General features: G+C 33.8%; 1 protein-coding gene across 6 annotated transcripts in view; it reads right to left on the bottom strand.

Moving 5' to 3' along the window:
* Positions 1–21,138, bottom strand: part of Fhos (Formin homology 2 domain containing) — a 101,393-nt gene that overhangs the window by 34,649 nt on the left and 45,606 nt on the right. For all 6 annotated transcript variants that reach the window (XM_088030818.1, XM_088030819.1, XM_088030821.1 and 3 more), the window contains one exon: positions 1,544–1,653. In XM_088030818.1, the coding sequence (XP_087886944.1) occupies positions 1,544–1,653 (110 nt within the window). The remainder of the gene's footprint in view (positions 1–1,543; positions 1,654–21,138) is intronic.

The following is a 21,138-nucleotide window of genomic DNA, read 5'->3' as shown; positions in this document are numbered from 1 at the left end:
CGTCATGATAAAAATAAAAATTTCGAAAATCCGTCCCTGTTGTTTAAGAAATTTGAGATTTCGCGCGGGCAGTCAAAGAGTAAAAAATAGTAATCTCTCCAAATTTCAATGCCCTAGCATCAAAACTGCCAAAATTACACGTCCGAATGGAAAATATTGTCAATTTTTGGCTCGTCTTGAAAATAAAAATTTCTAAAATCCGTCCCTGTGGCGCGAAAAATTTGGGATTTAGAACAAACAGTCAACAAATTAAAAATAGTAATCTCTCCAAATTTCAATGCCCTAACATCAAAATTGTCAAAATTACCGTCCCGAATAGAAAATATTGGAAATTTTAGGCCCGTCTTCAAAATGAAGATTTCTAAAATCCGTCCCTGTGGCTCTAGAAGTTTGTAATTGCCAAATTTCGTTACTGCAGCATTAAAATTACCAAAATTCTTGTCAAAATGTGCAGTTTCAGATGTAAAAGAACCAAGAAACTGGCGTTTCCGTCCAATCATCCTCCCAATCCTTTAAAACCTCCGATCGCAATAATTGAAACAAAGCCCAATAACGATCAAGAAAAATTAATGAGCGTTGATTGAACTCCCCGTCTCTCATTTAACCTTCACATCTACGCACGACTTGTATTAAATCGAATTTAAGTCAATCCTGATTCAATAACTAATCAGCACTAACAAATTTATTGCAAACACTTGTTTGCAGTTGTATCGACATCCAAATTGATTTATGAACACTCGGCAAAAATGACGAAAGCAGAACAAAAAATCCAGGTTTCGCAATTGCGACTCTTTCATGGAGCAACAAAACAGATTTGTTCCTGTCAAAATGTCGCAACAGCTCTTGCTAAGAATTCTCCCGGAGGCGGTCGAAAACTAAAACCATCAGATGGTGCAGACACCGGAAAACGAGAAAAACTCCGCGCGGCCTTCAACGAGTCGAATAATTGTCCGGTTTTATAAATCAGTGAACATTAAGAGGAGCTCGAGTGAGAAGAATCGGCGGTTTTGGACGTTTTTTGCAGCAATGCAGAACAGTCTTATAGTCGACAGTGTCTTAATCAAGCGGTAATTAATTTAGAACGTGCATTCTAGTGATTTTTCTTAAGGTAAAGGCGCTTAATTACTACCGGGTGTTGCGGAAAAATCGGTAAATTAATAGAAACCCCGCAGATGGTTGTAATAATTATTTCAACACTCGCGCTCGCGATTAACCAACCATAAAATTTATACACAAAAGATTTTAACATCCGTCGTAATGTCACGTTTAATTGCAGAACAAGTTGTGTCCAATTAATGATGGAGTTTAATTGAATCTTTAGAGAAATCCTGAACTTTCTTCACCAAAATTTGAATTGCTGGCAACCCACAATACATGTTTGTGTTGCGCGCGGCCTAGCAGCTCTTGTAAAACTGCTTTGTCCATCCTCAAGATTATATCACCGCTGGCGTGTGAGGATTTGATGAATGAGCCGCCCGAATAAAATTTTCGAAAAACGGAAAAAATCGTGATGTAAGAGGGCGTCGTTAATTTGAGTACTCACTTTGATTGAAAGCCCTCGAACTCTTCTTGTTGTTCACTGATAGAAGCTTCGAGGTCAAGGTAAGACCCATAATCCCCATCTTTGTACAACTGAAGTGCCGCATCATCCAACTGTAACAAATACAAGCCATTATTTTTCTATAGAAGCGCTTCTCCAGACGTTGAAGGCCCTAAAAGCGAGCAGTGATGAAACGAGAGTCTAGGATTTATTGTTTTGTAAAAAGAAAAGTTTTATTATTGTACCATCAATTTTGAGTTTTTATTAGTAGTAAATCATAAAAACAATACGCTTAAAAAGACATTGGTGAAGCTGTGCAGCGGGATGATAGTGACATCAATCACGTGCTAATTGAACGGTAAAATAAAAAGAGAAAACGGCAATTTATCACGCGGTCATTGCGATTTTTTACCGATTTTGCTGGTTGTGGCGGCCTTGGCTGGGGCGGCCTTCGTGAGCGACGAGAAATTGACAAAAAATCGAGATACAGAGAGAATCTGAGAAGATAAAGGCTGCGATTTGAGGACAGTTCGTTCCCGACAGTTTGCCCCTCGTCTTGAAATTGAAAATTTCTAAAATCCGTCTCTGTGGTTCGAAAAATTTAGAATTTGGAACAGACAGTCAACAAGTTCAAGATAGTAATTTCCCCAAATTTCAATGCCGTAATATCAAAACTGCCAATATTACACGTCCGAATGGAAAATATTGGCATTTTTTTGGACGTTTTAAAAATAAAAAATTCTAAAATCCGTCCCTGTTTCTCAAAAAAATTGAAGAGTTAAAAATTGTAATTTTCCCAAAGTTCAATGCCCTAACATCAAAACTGCCAAAATTGCACGCCCGAATTTTTGGCGCGTCTTGAAACTAAAAATTTCTAAAATTCGTCCCTGTCGCTCGAAACATTTAGAATTTAGGATTTAGAACAGACAGTCAACAAGTTATAAGTAGTAATTTCTCTAAATTTCAATGCCCTAGCATCAAAACTGCCAAGATTATACGCCCGAATAGAAATTTTTGGCTAGTCTTGATAAAAATAAAAATTTCTAAAATCCGTCCCTGTGGCTCAAAAAATTTCAGATTGCGGACAGTCAACAAGGTAAAACTACTAATCTCCCCAACTTTTAATGGCCTAGCATCAAAACTGTCATCATTACACGTCCGAATGGAAAATATTAAAAGTTTTTAGCTCGCCTTCAAAATAAAAATTTTTAAAATCCGTCCCTGTGGCTTGAAAAATTTTGGATTTGAGACAAGCAGTCAACAAGTTGAAAATATTAATTTCTCCAAATTTTACTGCGCTAGTATCAAAACTATCAAAATTACACGCCCAAATGGAAAATATTGGAAATTTTTGGCTCCTTTTGATGAAAATGAAAATTTCTAAAATCCGTCCCTGCTGCTTAAAACATTTGAGATTTTGCACAGGCCGTCAAAGAGTCAAGAATAATAATCTCCCTAAATTTCAATGCCCTAGCGTCAAAACTGTCAACATTACCCGTCCGAATGGAAAATATTGGAAATTTTTGGCTCGTCTTCAAAATAAAAATTTCTAAAATCCGTCCCTGTGGCTCAAAAAATTTGGAATTCAGGATAAACAGTCAACAAGTTAAAAAATGTAATCTGTCTAAATTTCAATGCCCTAACACCTAAACTATCAAAATTATACGTCTAAATGTAAAATATTGAACATTTTTGGCTCGTCTTCAAAATAAAAATTTCTAAAATCCGTCCCTGTGGCTTGAAAAATTTTTTATTTGAGACAAACAATCAATAGGTCGAAAATATTAATTTCTCCAAATTTAACTGCCCTAGCATCAAAACTATCAAAACTACACGCCCGAATAGAAAATGTTGGAACTCTTGATGGAAATGAAAATTTCTAAAATCCGTCCCTGTTGCTTAAAACATTTGAGATTTCGCACAGGCAGTCAAAGAATCAAAAATAGTAATCTCCCCAAATTTCAATCCCCTAAAATCAAAACTGTCAACATTACACGTCCGAATAAAAAATATTGGAAATTTTTGACTCGTCTTCAAAATAAAAATTTCTAAAATCCGTCCCTGTGGCTCAAAAAATTTCAGATTGCGGACAGACAGTCAACAAGGTAAAACTACTAATCTCCCTAAATTTCAATGGCCTAGCATCAAAACTGTCATCATTACACGTCCGAGTGGAAAATATTAAAAGTTTTTAGCTCGTCTTCAAAATAAAAATTTTTAAAATCCGTCCCTGTGGCTTGAAAAATTTTGGATTTGAGACAAGCAGTCAACAAGTTGAAAATATTAATTTCTCCAAATTTTACTGCGCTAGTATCAAAACTATCAAAATTACACGCCCGAATGGAAAATATTGGAAATTTTTGGCTCCTTTTGATGAAAATGAAAATTTCTAAAATCCGTCCTTGTGGCTCAAAAAATTTGGGATTTAGGACAGACAGTCAACAAGTTAAACATAGCAATCTCCCCAAATTTCAATATCGAAACTGTCATCATTGCACGACCGAGTGGAAAATACTGGCAATTTTTGGGTCGTATTCAAAATAAAAATCTCTAAAATCCGTCCCTGTGGTTCAAAAAATTTGGAATTTAGGACAAACAGTCAATAAGTAGAAAAATGTAATCTGTCTAAATTTCAATGCCCTAACACCTAAACTATCAAAATTATACGTCTAAATGGAAAATATTGAACATTTTTGGCTCGTCTTCAAAATAAGAATTTCTAAAATCCGTCCCTGTGGCTGAAAAAAGTTCGGATTTGGGACAGACAGTCAACAAGGTAAAAATAATAATCTCCCCAAATTTCAATGCCCTAGTATTAAAACTGTCATCATTACACGTCCGAGTGGAAAATATTGTCAATTTTTGGGTCGTCTTCAAAATAAAAATCTCTAAAATCCGTCCCTGTGGTTGAAAACTTTTGGATTTGAGACAGTCAACAAGTTAAAAATATTAATTTCTCCAAATTTTACTGTCCTAGCATCAAAACTATCAAAACTACACGCGCGAATGGAAAATATTGTAAATTTTTGACTACTCTTGATGAAAATGAAAATTTCTAAAATCCGTCCCTGTTGCTTAAAAAATTTGAGATTTCACATAGGCAGTCATAGAGTCATAAATAGTAATCTCCCCAAATTTCAATGCCCTAGCGTCAAAACTGTCAACATTACATGTCCGAATGAAAAATATTGAAAATTTTTAACTCGTCTTGAAACTAAAAATTTCTAAAATCCGTCCCTGTGGCTCGAAACATTTAGGATTTAGAACAGAGAGTCAGCAAGTTATAAGTAGTAATTTCTTCAAATTTTGAAACCCTAGCATCAAAACTACCAAAATTACACGTCCGAATAAATAATTTTGGAAAATTTTGGCTCGTCTTGATAAAAAAAAATATTCTAAAATCCGTCCCTGGCTCAAAAAATTTCGGATTTGGGACAGACAGTCAACAAGACAAAAGTAATAATCTCCCCAAATTTCAATGCCCTAGTATCAAAACTGTCATCATTACACGTCCGAGTGGAAAATATTGGCAATTTTTGGGTCGTCTTCAAAATAAAAATCTCTAAAATCCGTCCCTGTGGTTCCAAAAAATTGGAATTTAGGACAAACAGTCAACAAGTTGAAAAATGTAATCTGTCTAAATTTCAAAGCCCTAACACCTAAACTATCAAAATTATACGTCTAAATGAAAAATATTGGAAATTTTTGGCTCGTCTTCAAAATAAAAATTTGTAAAATCCGTCCCTGTGGCTTGAAAAATTTTGTATTTGAGACAAACAGTCAACAAGTCAAAAATATTAATTTCTCCAAATTTAACTGCCCTAGCATCAAAACTGTCAAAACTACACCCCCGAATAGAAAATATTGTATATTTTTGGCTACTCTTGATGGAAATGAAAATTTCTAAAATCCGTCCCTGTTGCTTAAAAAATTTGAGATTTCACACAGGCAGTCATAGAGTCAGAAATAGTAATTTCCCCAAATTTCAATGCCCTAGCGTCAAAACTGTCAACATTACACGTCCGAATGAAAAATATTGGAAATTTTTGGCTCGTCTTCAAAATAAAAATTTCTAAAATCCGTCCCTGTGTTTCAAAAAATTTGAGATTTGGGACAAACAGTAAAAAAGTTAAGAATAGTAATCTCCCCAAATTTCAATGCCCTAGCGTCAAAACTGCCAAAACTGTAAAAATTACAGGTCCGAATAGAAAATATTAGAAACTTTTGGCTCGTCTTCAAAATGAAAATTTCTAAAAGCCCTCCCTGTGGCTTTAGAAGTTTGTAATTGCAAAATTTCGTTACTGCAGCATTAAAATTACCAAAATTCGTGCCAAAATTTGTAATTTCAGGTCTGAAAAAACCAAAAAACTGTCGTTTGACTATTCGACCACCATTTTTTTTTGTCTTCTCTATAAATGTTTTTATTTACTAGCGACAATTTTATTAATTAATTTTCTTAATTGTAATAAAACAAATTTTCTTAGTATAGTATAACTACGTTGTCATGCGGATATCAATTTTAAGTAAAATTATATAAATTACGTTCTTCAATTATTATCAAAGATCACACCAAGACTGGAGGCAAATTGCATTAGGGACGAATTGACCGGAGGCAAACTGTCGAAGACGAACTGGTTAGAACTCCGGAAACTCCGGAAGAATCAACAAACATAAACCCTAAGCCCATCTCATTGTACGTGTTCATTAGCGTCCGTTCTTTATCCCCGCATCATTTTTCCCACGTCTCCTTAATTAACGTAATAACCATCCGAAGTGGCTGCGCCACCATCACGATCTTCCCCGCTTTTTGTTTAAGTCACCGTGAAGACTATGCATAGTCGCATTGTTGTCTGCCCATCGACCCATGACAAACGACCTGCAAAGGTCTCGGGGTCACTGTCACGACCACTTGCCCAACGCGGGAAAAGGGAAATCCTCCGAAGGACACTTCTTCGATTTCCCTCCAGCGCTCGCGTATCGAAACATCGGCAAAAGGAAAACGTGCGGTGACTCCGCAGGAAACGTTTCTTCGGGATTTATTGCAGTGCATCTCGATTCCCATTTCGTAGATTAATCGCAACCATTATTAATGGATTTGGGCTGCGGACGCCTCTGGGTACGAATTTTTGCGTCACGGTCCATCACTGGTGGGACTGAAGAATGTACAGTCAACGGCAAAAGAAATGAGCTCGTGGGGTTTGGTTGAAACTGGTAATATTTGTGAGGTTTCGTTAAATTTTTATTTCGCACCATGTTTTTTTACACAGCCGTGGATTTTAGCAATCATAATTCTGTCGCTTATTTTTGAAGTAAACTTGCGTTATTGGGGCCCATTTTACGCAGAATACAAAACCGGGCGAATTTTCTACGTAGGGCAACAAATAACTGAGTTTGAATTTTTGAGTTGTTGCCATAGGGCCAAATTTTTGAAGGTTCTAAACAATCTGTGCTCAATATCTCGAAAACTACGACAGATGAAAAGAAACGGTGTTCGTCATCGTTTTTATCGGGATTTTTTAGCTAAAAGATCGTTCTTAGATTTTTCAAAAGTCGCAAATTAGAGTTTTTCGAAAAAAAAAAACACGAATAAAACTATGTAAAAGTTCTGATATCGATATCTCACTTAATTTTAAAGTAAAATAGAATTATTATAGCTCATTTTACGCAGCATTTGACGCAGATTCCAAATCCGGAACTCAAATTTAGTAAGACAACAGATAACTGAGTTATAAGCGATCAAAGTTTCGAAAATTAAATTTTGAGTTGGAAAATTTTCAAAGCTCAATATTTCCGAAACTACAAAAGATTTTGAGAAACGGTTTTCACCATCGTTTTTCTCGGGGCATTTTACTTTAGAATCCGTCCTCAAAAGTCGAAAATTCGATAGTCGATTTTATGATCAAAAAAATTTTGCGACTCAATCTATGTAAAAGTTCTGATATCGATATCTCACTTAATTTTGGAGTAAAATAGAACTATTATAGCTCATTTTACGGAGAATTTGACGCAGATTCCAAATCCGAAACTCAAATTTACGTAAGACAACAGATAACTGAGTTATAAGCGATCAAAGTTTCGAAAATTAAATTTTGAGTTGGAAAATTTTCAAAGCTCAATATTTCCGAAACTACAAAAGATTTTGAGAAACGGTTTTCACCATCGTTTTTCTCGGGGCACTTTACTTTAGAATCCGTCCTCAAAAATCGAAAATTCGATAGTCAATTTTTGGTCAAAAAAAATTTGCGACTCAATCTATGTAAAAATTCTGATATCGATATCTCACTTAATTTTGGAGTAAAATAGAACTATTATAGCTCATTTTACGCAGAATTTTGAGCAGATTCCAAACCTGGAACTCAAATTTACGTACGACAACAGAGAACTGAGTTATGAGCGATCAAAGTTTTAGATATTGAATTTTGAGTTGGAATAAAAGCTTAATATCTCCGAAACTACAAAAGATTTTGAGAAACGGTTTTCACCATCGTTTTTCTCGAGGCATTTTACTTTAGAATCCGTCCTCAAAAGTCGAAAATTCGATGGTCGATTTTTTGGTCAAAAAAACTTTGCGACTTAATCGATCAAAAATTTTCAATTTTTCGTTTTTTGATCACCTCTCGTAAACTACTAGCCCCATCGATCTGAGATTTGCCCAGTTGATATACATCGAGCTGCTCTTTCGATCGATATATAATTCAATAATAACAAACGCAGTTTTCGCCCCAAAACAGCATCTTAAAAATGACCCCAAAAACACCCTCTATAATAATATTTGGGTCGATATCTCGTTTATTTGTTAAGAAAATTTAAGCTATATGCGCTCATTTAACGCAGAATTTCGCGCTGAATCCAAAAATATTTTAATTTTTCTTGTACGTCAACAAACAACTGATTTAGAGACGTTTGAAATTTCGGGTTGCCGCCAGAAGGCCAAAATTTTGGAGGTTTGAAAACGATTTTGCTTCATAAATCCACGGCTGTGTAAAAACATAGTGCGCATCAACAAATTAAGATCTCCGACATCCAACCCATGAGCCCATTTCTCTTGCTGCTGCCTGTACCAACCGTGCATGGATCGGAATAATGAAGATATGGGTTGATGGAGCGACTTTGCAGTTCTCATGGGTTGAGGCCAACAATTAGTTAATTACTGAGGAGGTCACGATTTTGAGATGGTCTAGATACGCCTATCTTGCCAAAGTCATAAAAGATGAAAGAGATGGGAGGATGGAAGTGTAGCATGTGGTGATCGCACTTGAATAAAATTAGATAAAAGACATAACTGCGAGAAAGTACGAACTAGTTTACTTAACAGTTTCAGTTTGGATACAATTTAACAGTCGGACATGATAATGTAATGAAGTTATCAAATTAAAGGTTGACGAGGGTCTGACTTCGAGTCAACTCAAAACAAAATCGTCTTTTTTGCTGTCAACAGAGTTGCTCCACTTTCCTCTTATTCCTCCAACGAAAACAAACCAATTGCAATAAAACAATACAGACTCTGGAAATGATCTCATCTGATATTCTCCCGCCTCTCTCCACCCACTTTTCCTTTATTTTTGGCCACGTTGAAACTGTAACTAGGTGCCTTCTTTCGATTTCCTCAAACACCAGACCAAAGTATGCCTCCTGCATTCTCGCGTCTGCGTTTGCACACGTTTCTTCCACATAAATTACGTAGGTTAAAGCAATTCATTTACACCAAAGTGTAAAAATGCAGTTTATGCAATATGCATAAACGCAGCTCGGATGCTCGACAATAAATTCCATGAAGTGTGTCGCGAGTTCTCGGAATGAAATGCTAATCATTGTTTGGGAATTTTTTCCCATTCTTCGGCGTGGGAGTGACGAATCTCCCCGTTTTCTCATAATTTCATTAAATCCTATCATTCAAGACGAAATTCGCGGACCGTAAATAATCAGATTAATGAACGAGAAGAACCTTTGTCTATTCCGGTCGGAACAGTTATCGCCCCCACGTGGAGACAGCGGATAATTTCGCGGAATCTCCTAAGACCGGTAATTGGATTGACTCTACACGTGGCGCACAATAAAGAAGCAATTGCACGTGGAGATATTCGCTTGGTGGCGGCTGAATCTTCAAGGTCCTGTTTTAATGCCCGTGAAGTATTTCCGGAACATCCAGCGGCCTTGATACGTCAATATCGACTGTGAAATTAGCGGTTTGATCAAATATTTCCAGAATTTGAAGAGTTGGGATGCCAGCGCTTCAATTTGATAAATGGTGGTACTCGTAGAATGATAGTTTCACTTTCCCAAATGGAATTCGAAGAGGTCGTTCTCTGTCATCGAGCGTCAAGTGGGCTTTGCGTTTTTGTACAGGCGGAAGCAAAGGGAATGACGATCTTAATTTAATTTGTAAATGCGCACTATGTTCTTTTACATAGCTGCGGATTCATGAATGACGATTTAGCAATCACAAAAATTCAATTTTTGGAGTAAACTTGCGTTATTATACATCATTTTACGCAGAATTTTCCACAGATTCCAAATCTTTAACTAAGTTATGGCCGATCAAAGTTTTGAGTAGTTGATTTTTCCTAATTTTTCCTAATTTTTAAAGTTAAATACCTCGGAAACTATTTGAGATGCGATTTGCACCATTCTTTTTCTGGGCTCATTAGAAAAAGTTCTCAAAAGCAAAAAATTCAATAGTCGATTTTTCGCGAACACAAAGGTATTAAATGTCGTTTTCACCTTGAAAATCACCCCAAAATGACCTCTAAATTGTCAAATTTACAAGAACTATTAGAAAAACTAAAATTTCGAGACATTCCGAGAAAAAAAAAATCTAAAATTTACAATTCGTGATCTAAAATTCTGTAACTTTGTACTCTTGATAAACGCCTCTTAAGTAACAACAGTAAATTTGGCAGCATTATCGTCAAAATTGTCAAATTTACATATATTTTTCGAAAATTTCTTCATAGTCCAAATAAAAAATTCTAAAATTTGTAATTTAAGATCTAAGATTTTGTAATTTAGCACACTTAATAAACGTTGCTAAAATAGCAAGTTCACCAAATTTGGTCACTGTAGCGTCAAAACTGTCTAATTTAAAAAAAATTGAAATTTAAATTTTTTCTAAAAATGAAAAATTCTAATCTACAAAACTCGTGATCTAAAATTCTGAAATTTAGAACACTAAACAAGCGCCTCTTAAGTAACAAACCCACCAAACTTGGCAGCATTATCGTCAAAATTGTCAAATTTACATATTTTTTTCGAAAATTTGTTCATAATCGAAATGAAAAATTCTAAAATTTGTAATTTAAGATCTAAGATTTTGTAATTTAGCACACTTTATAAACCTTGCTAAAACAGCAAGTTCACCAAATTTGGTTACTGTAGCGTCAAAACTGACTAATTTAAAAAATTGAAATTTAAATTTTTTCTAAAAATGAAAAATTCTAAACTACAAAACTAGTGATCTAAAATTCTGAAATTTAGAACACTAAACAAGCGCCTCTTAAGTAACAAACCCACCAAACTTGGCAGCATTATCGTCAAAATTGTCAAATTAAAATATTTTTTTCGAAAATTTCTTCATAGTCCAAATGAAAAATTTTAAAATTTGTAATTTAAGATCTAAGATTTTGTAATTTAGCACACTTAATAAACCTTGCTAAAATAACAAGTTCACCAAATTTGGTCACTGTAGCGTCAAAACTGACTAATTTAAAAAATTGAAATTTAAATTTTTTCTAAAAATGAAAAATTCTAAACTACAAAACTAGTGATCTAAAATTCTGAAATTTAGAACACTAAACAAGCGCCTCTTAAGTAACAAACCCACCAAACTTGGCAGCATTATTGTCAAAATTGTCAAATTTACATATTTTTTTCGAAAATTTCTTCATAGTCCAAAAGAAAAATTCTAAAAGTTTTAATTTAAGATCTAAGATTTTGTAATTTAGCACACTTAATAAACGTTGCTAAAATAACAAGTTCACCAAATTTGGTCATTGTAGCGTCAAAACTGTCTAATTTAAAAAAAATTGAAATTTAAATTTTTTCTAAAAATGAAAAATTCTAAACTACAAAACTAGTGATCTAAAATTCTGAAATTTAGAACACTAAACAAGCGCCTCTTAAGTAACAAACCCACCAAACTTGGCAGCATTATTGTCAAAATTGTCAAATTTACATATTTTTTTCGAAAATTTCTTCATAGTCCAAATGAAAAATTCTAAAAGTTTTAATTTAAGATCTAAGATTTTGTAATTTAGCACAATTAATAAACGTTGCTAAAATAACAAGTTTACCAAATTTGGTCATTGTAGCGTCAAAACTGTCTAATTTAAAAAAAATTGAAATTTAAATTTTTTCTAAAAATGAAAAATTCTAAACTACAAAACTAGTGATCTAAAATTCTGAAATTTAGAACACTAAACAAGCGCCTCTTAAGTAACAAACCCACCAAACTTGGCAGCATTATCGTCAAAATTGTCAAATTTACATATTTTTTTCGAAAATTTGTTCATAATCGAAATGAAAAATTCTAAAATTTGTAATTTAAGATCTAAGATTTTGTAATTTAGCACACTTTATAAACCTTGCTAAAACAGCAAGTTCACCAAATTTGGTTACTGTAGCGTCAAAACTGACTAATTTAAAAAATTGAAATTTAAATTTTTTCTAAAAATGAAAAATTCTAAACTACAAAACTAGTGATCTAAAATTCTGAAATTTAGAACACTAAACAAGCGCCTCTTAAGTAACAAACCCACCAAACTTGGCAGCATTATCGTCAAAATTGTCAAATTAAAATATTTTTTTCGAAAATTTCTTCATAGTCCAAATGAAAAATTTTAAAATTTGTAATTTAAGATCTAAGATTTTGTAATTTAGCACACTTAATAAACCTTGCTAAAATAACAAGTTCACCAAATTTGGTCACTGTAGCGTCAAAACTGACTAATTTAAAAAATTGAAATTTAAATTTTTTCTAAAAATGAAAAATTCTAAACTACAAAACTAGTGATCTAAAATTCTGAAATTTAGAACACTAAACAAGCGCCTCTTAAGTAACAAACCCACCAAACTTGGCAGCATTATTGTCAAAATTGTCAAATTTACATATTTTTTTCGAAAATTTCTTCATAGTCCAAAAGAAAAATTCTAAAAGTTTTAATTTAAGATCTAAGATTTTGTAATTTAGCACACTTAATAAACGTTGCTAAAATAACAAGTTCACCAAATTTGGTCATTGTAGCGTCAAAACTGTCTAATTTAAAAAAAATTGAAATTTAAATTTTTTCTAAAAATGAAAAATTCTAAACTACAAAACTAGTGATCTAAAATTCTGAAATTTAGAACACTAAACAAGCGCCTCTTAAGTAACAAACCCACCAAACTTGGCAGCATTATTGTCAAAATTGTCAAATTTACATATTTTTTTCGAAAATTTCTTCATAGTCCAAATGAAAAATTCTAAAAGTTTTAATTTAAGATCTAAGATTTTGTAATTTAGCACAATTAATAAACGTTGCTAAAATAACAAGTTTACCAAATTTGGTCATTGTAGCGTCAAAACTGTCTAATTTAAAAAAAATTGAAATTTAAATTTTTTCTAAAAATGAAAAATTCTAAACTACAAAACTAGTGATCTAAAATTCTGAAATTTAGAACACTAAACAAGCGCCTCTTAAGTAACAAACCCACCAAACTTGGCAGCATTATCGTCAAAATTGTCAAATTTACATATTTTTTTCGAAAATTTGTTCATAGTCGAAATGAAAAATTCTAAAATTTGTAATTTAAGATCTAAGATTTTGTAATTTAGCACACTTTATAAACCTTGCTAAAACAGCAAGTTCACCAAATTTGGTCACTGTAGCGTCAAAACTGTCTAATTTAAAAAAAATTGAAATTTATTTTTTTTCTAAAAATGAAAAATTCTAAACTACAAAACTCGTGATCTAAAATTCTGAAATTTAGAACACTAAACAAGCGCCTCTTAAGTAACAAACCCACCAAACTTGGCAGCATTATCGTCAAAATTGTCAAATTAAAATATTTTTTTCGAAAATTTCTTCATAGTCCAAATGAAAAATTCTAAAATTTGTAATTTAAGATCTAAGATTTTGTAATTTCGCACACTTAATAAACGTTGCTAAAATAGCAAGTTCACGAAATTTGGTCACAGTAGCGTCAAAATTGTCGAATTTAAAAAAAATTGAAATTTAAGTTTTTTCTAAAAACTACAAAATTTGTGATCTAAAATTCTGAAATTTAGAACACTAAACAAGCGCCTCGTAAGTAACAAACCCACCAAATTTGACAGCATTATCGTCGAAATTGTTAAATTTATTATATTTTTTTTTAAATTCGATATCGAGTTTTTCCTAGTCTAAATAAAAAATTCTAAAATTTGCAATTTATGATCTAAAATTCTGTAATTTAATACACTTCATAAACGCCTCTTAAGTAACAACTCCACCAAATTTGGCAGCATTATCGTCAAAATTGTCAAATTTACATATATTTTTTTTAAATTTAAATTTCGACTTTTTCCTAGTCCAAATTTTTGAAGGTTCGAAACAATTCGTGCTCAATATCTCGGAAACTACGACAAATCAAAAGAAACGGTTTTCGCCATCGTTTTTCTCGCGCCTTTTTAGCTAAGAAACCGTTCTTCGATTTTCCAAAAGTCAAAAGTTTTTCCGAAAAATTTACGACTAAAATTGACCAAGTTCTAAGTCGATATCTCGCTCATTTTTGGAGTAAAATAAGATCATTAGAGCACATTTAACGCAGAATTTCGCGCAGATTCCAAATCCGTTCTTAAAATCAACGTACGACAACAAATAACTGAGTTATTGCCCTTCAAAAGTCCAAACCTGTTGGCAGCACTGCCGATTTTGACATTCCAAAACCCACGGCACCTTCGCATATCAATTGTTTAACCTCGAGCTGTCAAACAGACGAATTTAAGTAAGTATCTTTCAGTTTTCGCTCTATTTTCATTTATCGGTTATTCATCCTTGGAGCCGCACCAGACCGGTGAAACCTAATCAACTAGCGGAGCTTCGTCCAGTTGGAACGCGCCCAAAACATAAACAGTAGTTAATAAAAAAGAAATTCCCCAGATGTGTGAAGCGCAAAGTCGAAAAACACTCCCATATTTCACGTTCTTCCTGCAGCGCACTCGCCGATCCCTGCTAGATTAATTAAAAACAATTAGAGACTATTGAATTATGATTTCCAATCAATTGTAGGCGTCGGAATATGATAAATTGCCGTCTTTCTCCTTGTAAATACGCACAGTGTGTGACTGAATGAGTTATGGAGGCACCGTTGTCAAGGGTGAGCCGGCCGGATCTGAGCCCCATCGAAATGTCGTGGAGGTAACGGTGAACGCATCTGTTCGCACTTAAGCAAATGACTTGGATATTTACCGTGATTTCCTCTCGCAACAGTTTGTCGATGTGTGCCGAATAAATCTATCGGAGTTAATGAGCCGGACGGACCCATATGGTCGTATATTGGCGGGCTAATTGGACTCTTATTTTCACGCTGGCGTGCCGCGCCTAGAGGAAGAGATCGCTCGTTGTGGTCAGTCGTACATGTGACATTTCAAACAGGTGATATGTGAGGCTTTTGCCCTACTTTTGGCCCGTAATCGATACCACAGTCACGGCAATTTGCATTTAAATAAGGAAATGCGCGAACAATCGATAATTGTGAAATGGTGCATTATTCTGGTTAGATAAGCGCCGAGGAGGTCAATTTTAGACCGTTCTTTCAAAGACCCTAATTGGCTATTATAGGACTTGGACTTTCACCGGCTTTTGGGGACGGAAAAGCAGCCTTGACCCTGGCACCAGGAAGACGGCAGGGGAGGCTGCGATAACATCGAGTGACGAGGAGGGGGCGGTTGCGCCACCTCCTCCCACGCCCGTTTAATCTTGATCGGCTAAAGCCTTGTCTAGACTATTGGCGATCGCGAACTGCGCCGCATTGGGCATTGAAGTCACTTCGAGTCTAAACGGCGCTTAAGCTAATGCCTCGTTTATTTGTTGAGCGAACTCGACAAATTTGGACTCATTTTACGCAGAATGACACGCTGAATCCAAACCTGCAAGAATTTTCAATTTTCGTCAACAAATAAGAGAGTTATGGCTGATTGAATTTTTGGGTTGGCGCCAGAGAGCCAAATTTTTCAAGGTTCCAAACAATTCGTGCTCGATATCTCGGAAACTAATACAGATATTAAGATGCGGTTTGCGCCATCGTTCTTCTCGCGATTTTTTACATAAGAAATTTGCAAATTTTCGCAAAAATTCATGACTAAAACTATACCAAACTTTCAATATCGCGCTTATTTTTTAGAGTAAACTTAAGTATTGTACATCAGAGTACGCAGAATTTTCCGCAGATTCCAAATCTGCGACTAAAATTCAGCTCCGACAACAAATACAGAAGACAGAAGCTGAAGACCCTTCATCGGGCATTGAAGTCACTCCGAGTCTAAACGGCGCTTAAGCCAATGCCCCAGTTTCCTCGAAATGGTTCAGCGTAATGACTCCATGGCCGTGGGCACAGCATTGTTAACGCCATTTCTGCATGATTCAATAATTAATCCAATCCTTTTTTAGAAAGGCAAATCTGCGAGGGTTTCCGCTCATCCACGCAACTTGCAAAACATCGGCATGACCTAGAGGCAATGTTTTGACTCCGCGGTAAACAAAAGCAATTGAAGAAAGTTATTCTGGGCTGTTATGATCCGACTTTTGATGCAGTTTCCCACAGAGCGCATTGAAATTTATGCAGAATTTCGCCACAGTCACCTTTTGATTGCGGAGCCCCAGGTGCCCATTAATTTAGCCGGAGTTGATTTGGTGACACTGCAATGTTGGCAGAAGAAGCGACAATGCTCTTAATTAACCAAATTTATGGGACGCCACATGTCGAAGAATTAATCTCAAATTTGTACTGTTAATCCGTCTTGCATTCCTTCGGCTTGGAGAAAAATCCTCCTTCACACCCCCAGCCAGCGGATTAACCAGCTTTAACACTAATTAACCTCCATATCCTTGAAGCGTGTCCGTCTCAACTAGCATCAAGGTAAATGTGCATTAAATATGCGTGCTCTTATGTGTTCGATCCTCGCTCGTGACAGCCAAGCGCCGATTTCCCCGTCCGCGTTTCCATCACACACCCAGCCTCCTCCGATATTAGAAGGTAAATGGGCGTAATTAAATAATTATAACGTCTAATGGACTGTCGATAGCATTTGTGAATAATTTACACCGCGACCATTAAATCGGCGCTAATTAGTTCGAAGAAACCGGCGAAGATGCGAGCCTTTCTTCGCGTGTTGTTAAATTTACACGAATCGTGGATTTACGCAACGGACAGGTGAATATTACGGAAATAGCGAGATTCGGTGGGTCGACGGCCTTCCTGTTGCACTTGTCATTTCCATGGCGTGCTGGATTTTGGCACGAGATGGGCTGGAAAAGTGTGCGATGAAGAGGCGGCGGCGGGTATTTTTGGACGGCGCAATATGACAGGAAGTCGTAAATAGATAGTAAAATTGGTATTTGGGTTTGGGTGCTGGACTGTTCCGCGCCGGGAAGGAAATCGGGGTGATTACGATAGGCAGCGAATTTTGGACGTCATTTCCATCAGGTCAGGACTCGCAGGTATTTGTAAAATTTGTAAAATTCGCTTATTCAAGTTTCGTTCTGCAAATAAAAAATTCTAAAAATTTTAATTCTTGTTCTAAAATTCTATTATTTGGTACACTGAATAAATGCTTCTAAAGCAAGAAGTCCACCAAATTTCACTGTTTTAGGATTAAAACTGTCGAATCTAACAAATTTATTAGAAAATTTTAGATTTTGAGTTCGACCAACATTTGACAATATCTAAAATTCTTAATTCTGGATCTACAATGTTGTAATTTAGAACACTTAATAAACGCATCTAAAGAAACAAGTTCACCAAATTTCATTACTTTACTGTCAGTACTGTCGAATTTATGGCGTTTTAAATATATTTCAATTTTTAGTTTTTAGTCCTATGTTATAAATGAAACGTTCTAAAATTTTTGCGGTTTATTCTAAAATTCTGTAATTTGGTATATTCAATAAAACCCACTCAAGTAAAAATTTCACTAAATCTGATTACATTAACGTTAAAATTGTCAAATTTACAAGATTTATTGGAAAAATTAAAATTTCCAGGCCTTCCGAGAAACAAAAATTTCTAAAATTCGTAATTTGTGATCTAAAATTCTGTAATTTAGTACACTTTATAAACGCCTCTTAAGTAACAACTCTACCAAATTTTACAGCAATATCATCAAAATTGTCAAGTTTACAATTTTTTTTCAAAAAGTTCTTCTTTGTCCAAATTAAGAAAATTCTAAAATTTGTAATTCGAGATCTAAAATTTTGTAATTTAGCACACTCAATAAACGTTCCTAAAATAACAAGCCCACCAAATTTTGGTCGCTGTAGCGTCAAAATTGTCGGATTTAAAAAATGTTTTAGAAAATTTTGAAATTCAAGTTTTTCTAGAAATGAAAAATTCTAAAATACGAAATTCGTGATGTAAAATTCTGAAATTTATTACACTTCATAAACGCCTAAATTCGACAGATAACAACAAAATTGCCAAATTTACAAAATTTTTTTTTAACTGAAGTTCAAGTTCCTTCTAGTCCAAAAGAAAAAAATCTAAAATTCGCAATTTGTGGTCTAAAATTCTGTAATTTAGTACACTTCATAAAGGCCTCTTTAGTAACAAGTCCACCAAATTTGACAGCAAAATCGTCAAAATTGTAAAATTTACAAATTTTTTAAAAAAAATTAAAGTTTGAGTTCTTACTACTCCAAATAAAAAATTCTAAAATTCGCAGTTCATGGTCTTAAATTCTGTAAATTAATACACTTCATAAACGCCTCCTAACTAACAAGTCCACCAAATTTGACAGCAGTATCAACAAAATTGGCAAATTTACAAATATAAAAAAAATTAATTTCGAGATCTTCCTGGTCCTAATATAAATAAAAAGTTCTAAAATTCGTAATTTTTGATCTAAAATTCTGTAATTTGGTACACTTCATAAAAGCCTTTTTAGTAACAAGTCCACCAAATTTGACAGCAATGTCGTCAAAATTGGCAAATTTACAAATTTAAAAAAAAAATAATTTCGAGATCTTCCTGGCCCTAATAAAAAATTCTAAAATTCGCAATTCGTGATCTGAAATTCTGTAATTTAGTACACTTCATAAAGGCCTCTTTAGTAACAAGTCCACCAAATTTGACAGCAATATCGTCAAAATTGTAAAATTTACAAATTTTTTAAAAAAAATTAAAGTTTGAGTTCTTCCTAGTCCAAATAAAAAATTCTAAAATTCGCAGTTCATGGTCTAAAATTCTGTAAATTAATACACTTCATAAACGCCTCGTAACTAACAAGTCCACCAAATTTGACAGCAGTATCAACAAAATTGGTAAATTTAAAAAAAAAAATTAATTTCGAGATCTTCCTGGTCCTAATAAAAAATTCTAAAATTCGTAATTCTTGATCTAAAATTCTATAATTTAGTACACTTTAGAAACGCCTTCTAAGTAACAGTCCACCAAATTCGACAGCATTATCGTCAAAAATGTCAAATTTACAATTTATTTTTTTTAATTTGAAGTTCCAAATCTTCCTGGTCCAAATAAAAAATTCTAAAATTCGTAATTCTTGATCTAAAATTCTGTAATTTCATACACTTCATAAAGGCCTCTGTAGTAAGTAACAAGTCCACCAAATTTGACAGTAAAATCGTCAAAATTGTACAATTTACCAATTTTTTCAGAAAATTTGAAGTTCGAGTTCTTCCTAGTCCAAATAAAAAATTCAAAAATTCGCAATTCGTGGTCTAAAATTCTGTAAGTTAGTATACTTTATAAACGCCTTTGAAGTAACAAGTTCACCAAATTCGACAGCATTATCGTTAAAATTGTCAAATTTACAATTTCTTTTTAATTTAAAGTTCAAGATCTTTTTGGTCCAAATAAAAATTCTAAAATTTGTAATTCGTGATCTAAAATTCTGTAATTTAGTACACTTTATAAAAGCCTCTTCAGTAACAATTCCAGCAAATTTGACAGCATTATCGTCAAAATTGCCAAATTTACAATTTTTTTTGAAAAATTTGAATTTCAAGTTTTTCCAAGTCCAAATAAAAAATTATAAAATTCGTAATTCGTGGTCTAAAATTCTGTAATTTGGTGCACATTATAAAAGCCTGTTTAGTAATAAGTCCACCAAATTTGACAGCAATATCGTCAAAATTGTCAAATTTACAATTTTTTTTTATTAGAAGTTCGAGATCTTCCTGATCCAAATAAAAAATTAAAAAATTCGCGATTCGTGGCCTAAAATTCTGTAATTTAGTACGCTTTACAATCAATTGCCTCTTTAGTAACAAACCCACCAAATTTGACAGCGTTATCTATCGTCAAAATTGTCGTATTTATAAAATAAAAAAAAAAAAAGTTCGAAATGTTCCTGGTCCAAATAAAAAATTCTAAAATTTGTAATTCGAGATCTAAAATTCTGTAATTTAGACTTTATAAACGCCTATTAAGTAACAAGTCCACAAAATTTGTCAGCATTATCGTCAAAATTTTTTTGAAAAATTTGAATTTCGAGTTCTTCCAAGTTCAAATAAAAAATTATAACATTCGTAATTCGTGGTCTAAAATTTTCTAATTTTGTACACATTATAAAGACCTTTGAAGTAACAAGTCCACCAAATTTGACAGCAATATCGTCAAAATTGTCAAATTTACATACATTTTTTTAAATTTAAAGTTCGAGATCTTCCTGGTCTAAAGAAAAGTCTAAAGAAAATTCACAATTTCGCAATTCTGTTATTTATTACGCTTTATAATCGCTTCTTAAATAACAAGCCCACCAAATTTAACAGCGTTATCGTCAAAATTGACGAATTTACAGTATTTTTAAATTTTGGATTTCGAGTTTTTCCTAGCCGAGATAAAAATTTCTAAAATTCGCAATTCTTGATCTAAAATTGTGTAATTTAGTACACTCAATAAACGTTCCTAAAATAACAAGCCCACCAAATTTGATCACTTTAGTGTCAAAACTGTCAAATTTAAAAAAATATTTTAGAAAATTTTAAAATTCCAGTTAGTCCTAGAAACAACAAATTCTAAAATTCGTAATTCATGATCTAAAAGTCTGTAATTTAGTACACTTCATAAACGCCTCTTAAGTAACAAGTCCACCAAACTCGACAGCATTATCATTAAAATTGCCGAATTTACAGAATGTTTCTAAAAATTGACATAAATTCTAAGCCAATTTGCCACTCGTTGAAATTTCCCAATATGGCAACTTCCCAGGTTAGTTCCCTCCATTTGCATGCCGTCCGAAACCGCAACTAGCCCGTAACGAATCCTGCGTCGAATACAAATGAGCCCGGATCAAGAAGAAAAGCGCCTTTCCGGTGCTTCTGTTCCCACGGTCCACCGTTTTTCCAGAATCCACTCAAATTCTCGCGTCTAAAAAATCACGACTCTCCTATCCATCCACTTTTCAA

Source organism: Gnatocerus cornutus, chromosome 2, assembly GCF_029298725.1.
Source record: "Gnatocerus cornutus isolate USDA-ARS CGAHR chromosome 2, icGnaCorn1.1, whole genome shotgun sequence".
NCBI classification, from domain to species: domain Eukaryota; kingdom Metazoa; phylum Arthropoda; class Insecta; order Coleoptera; family Tenebrionidae; genus Gnatocerus; species Gnatocerus cornutus.
Note: the sequence above shows the minus strand (reverse complement) of the source record. Positions and strands in the feature narration are given on the sequence as shown.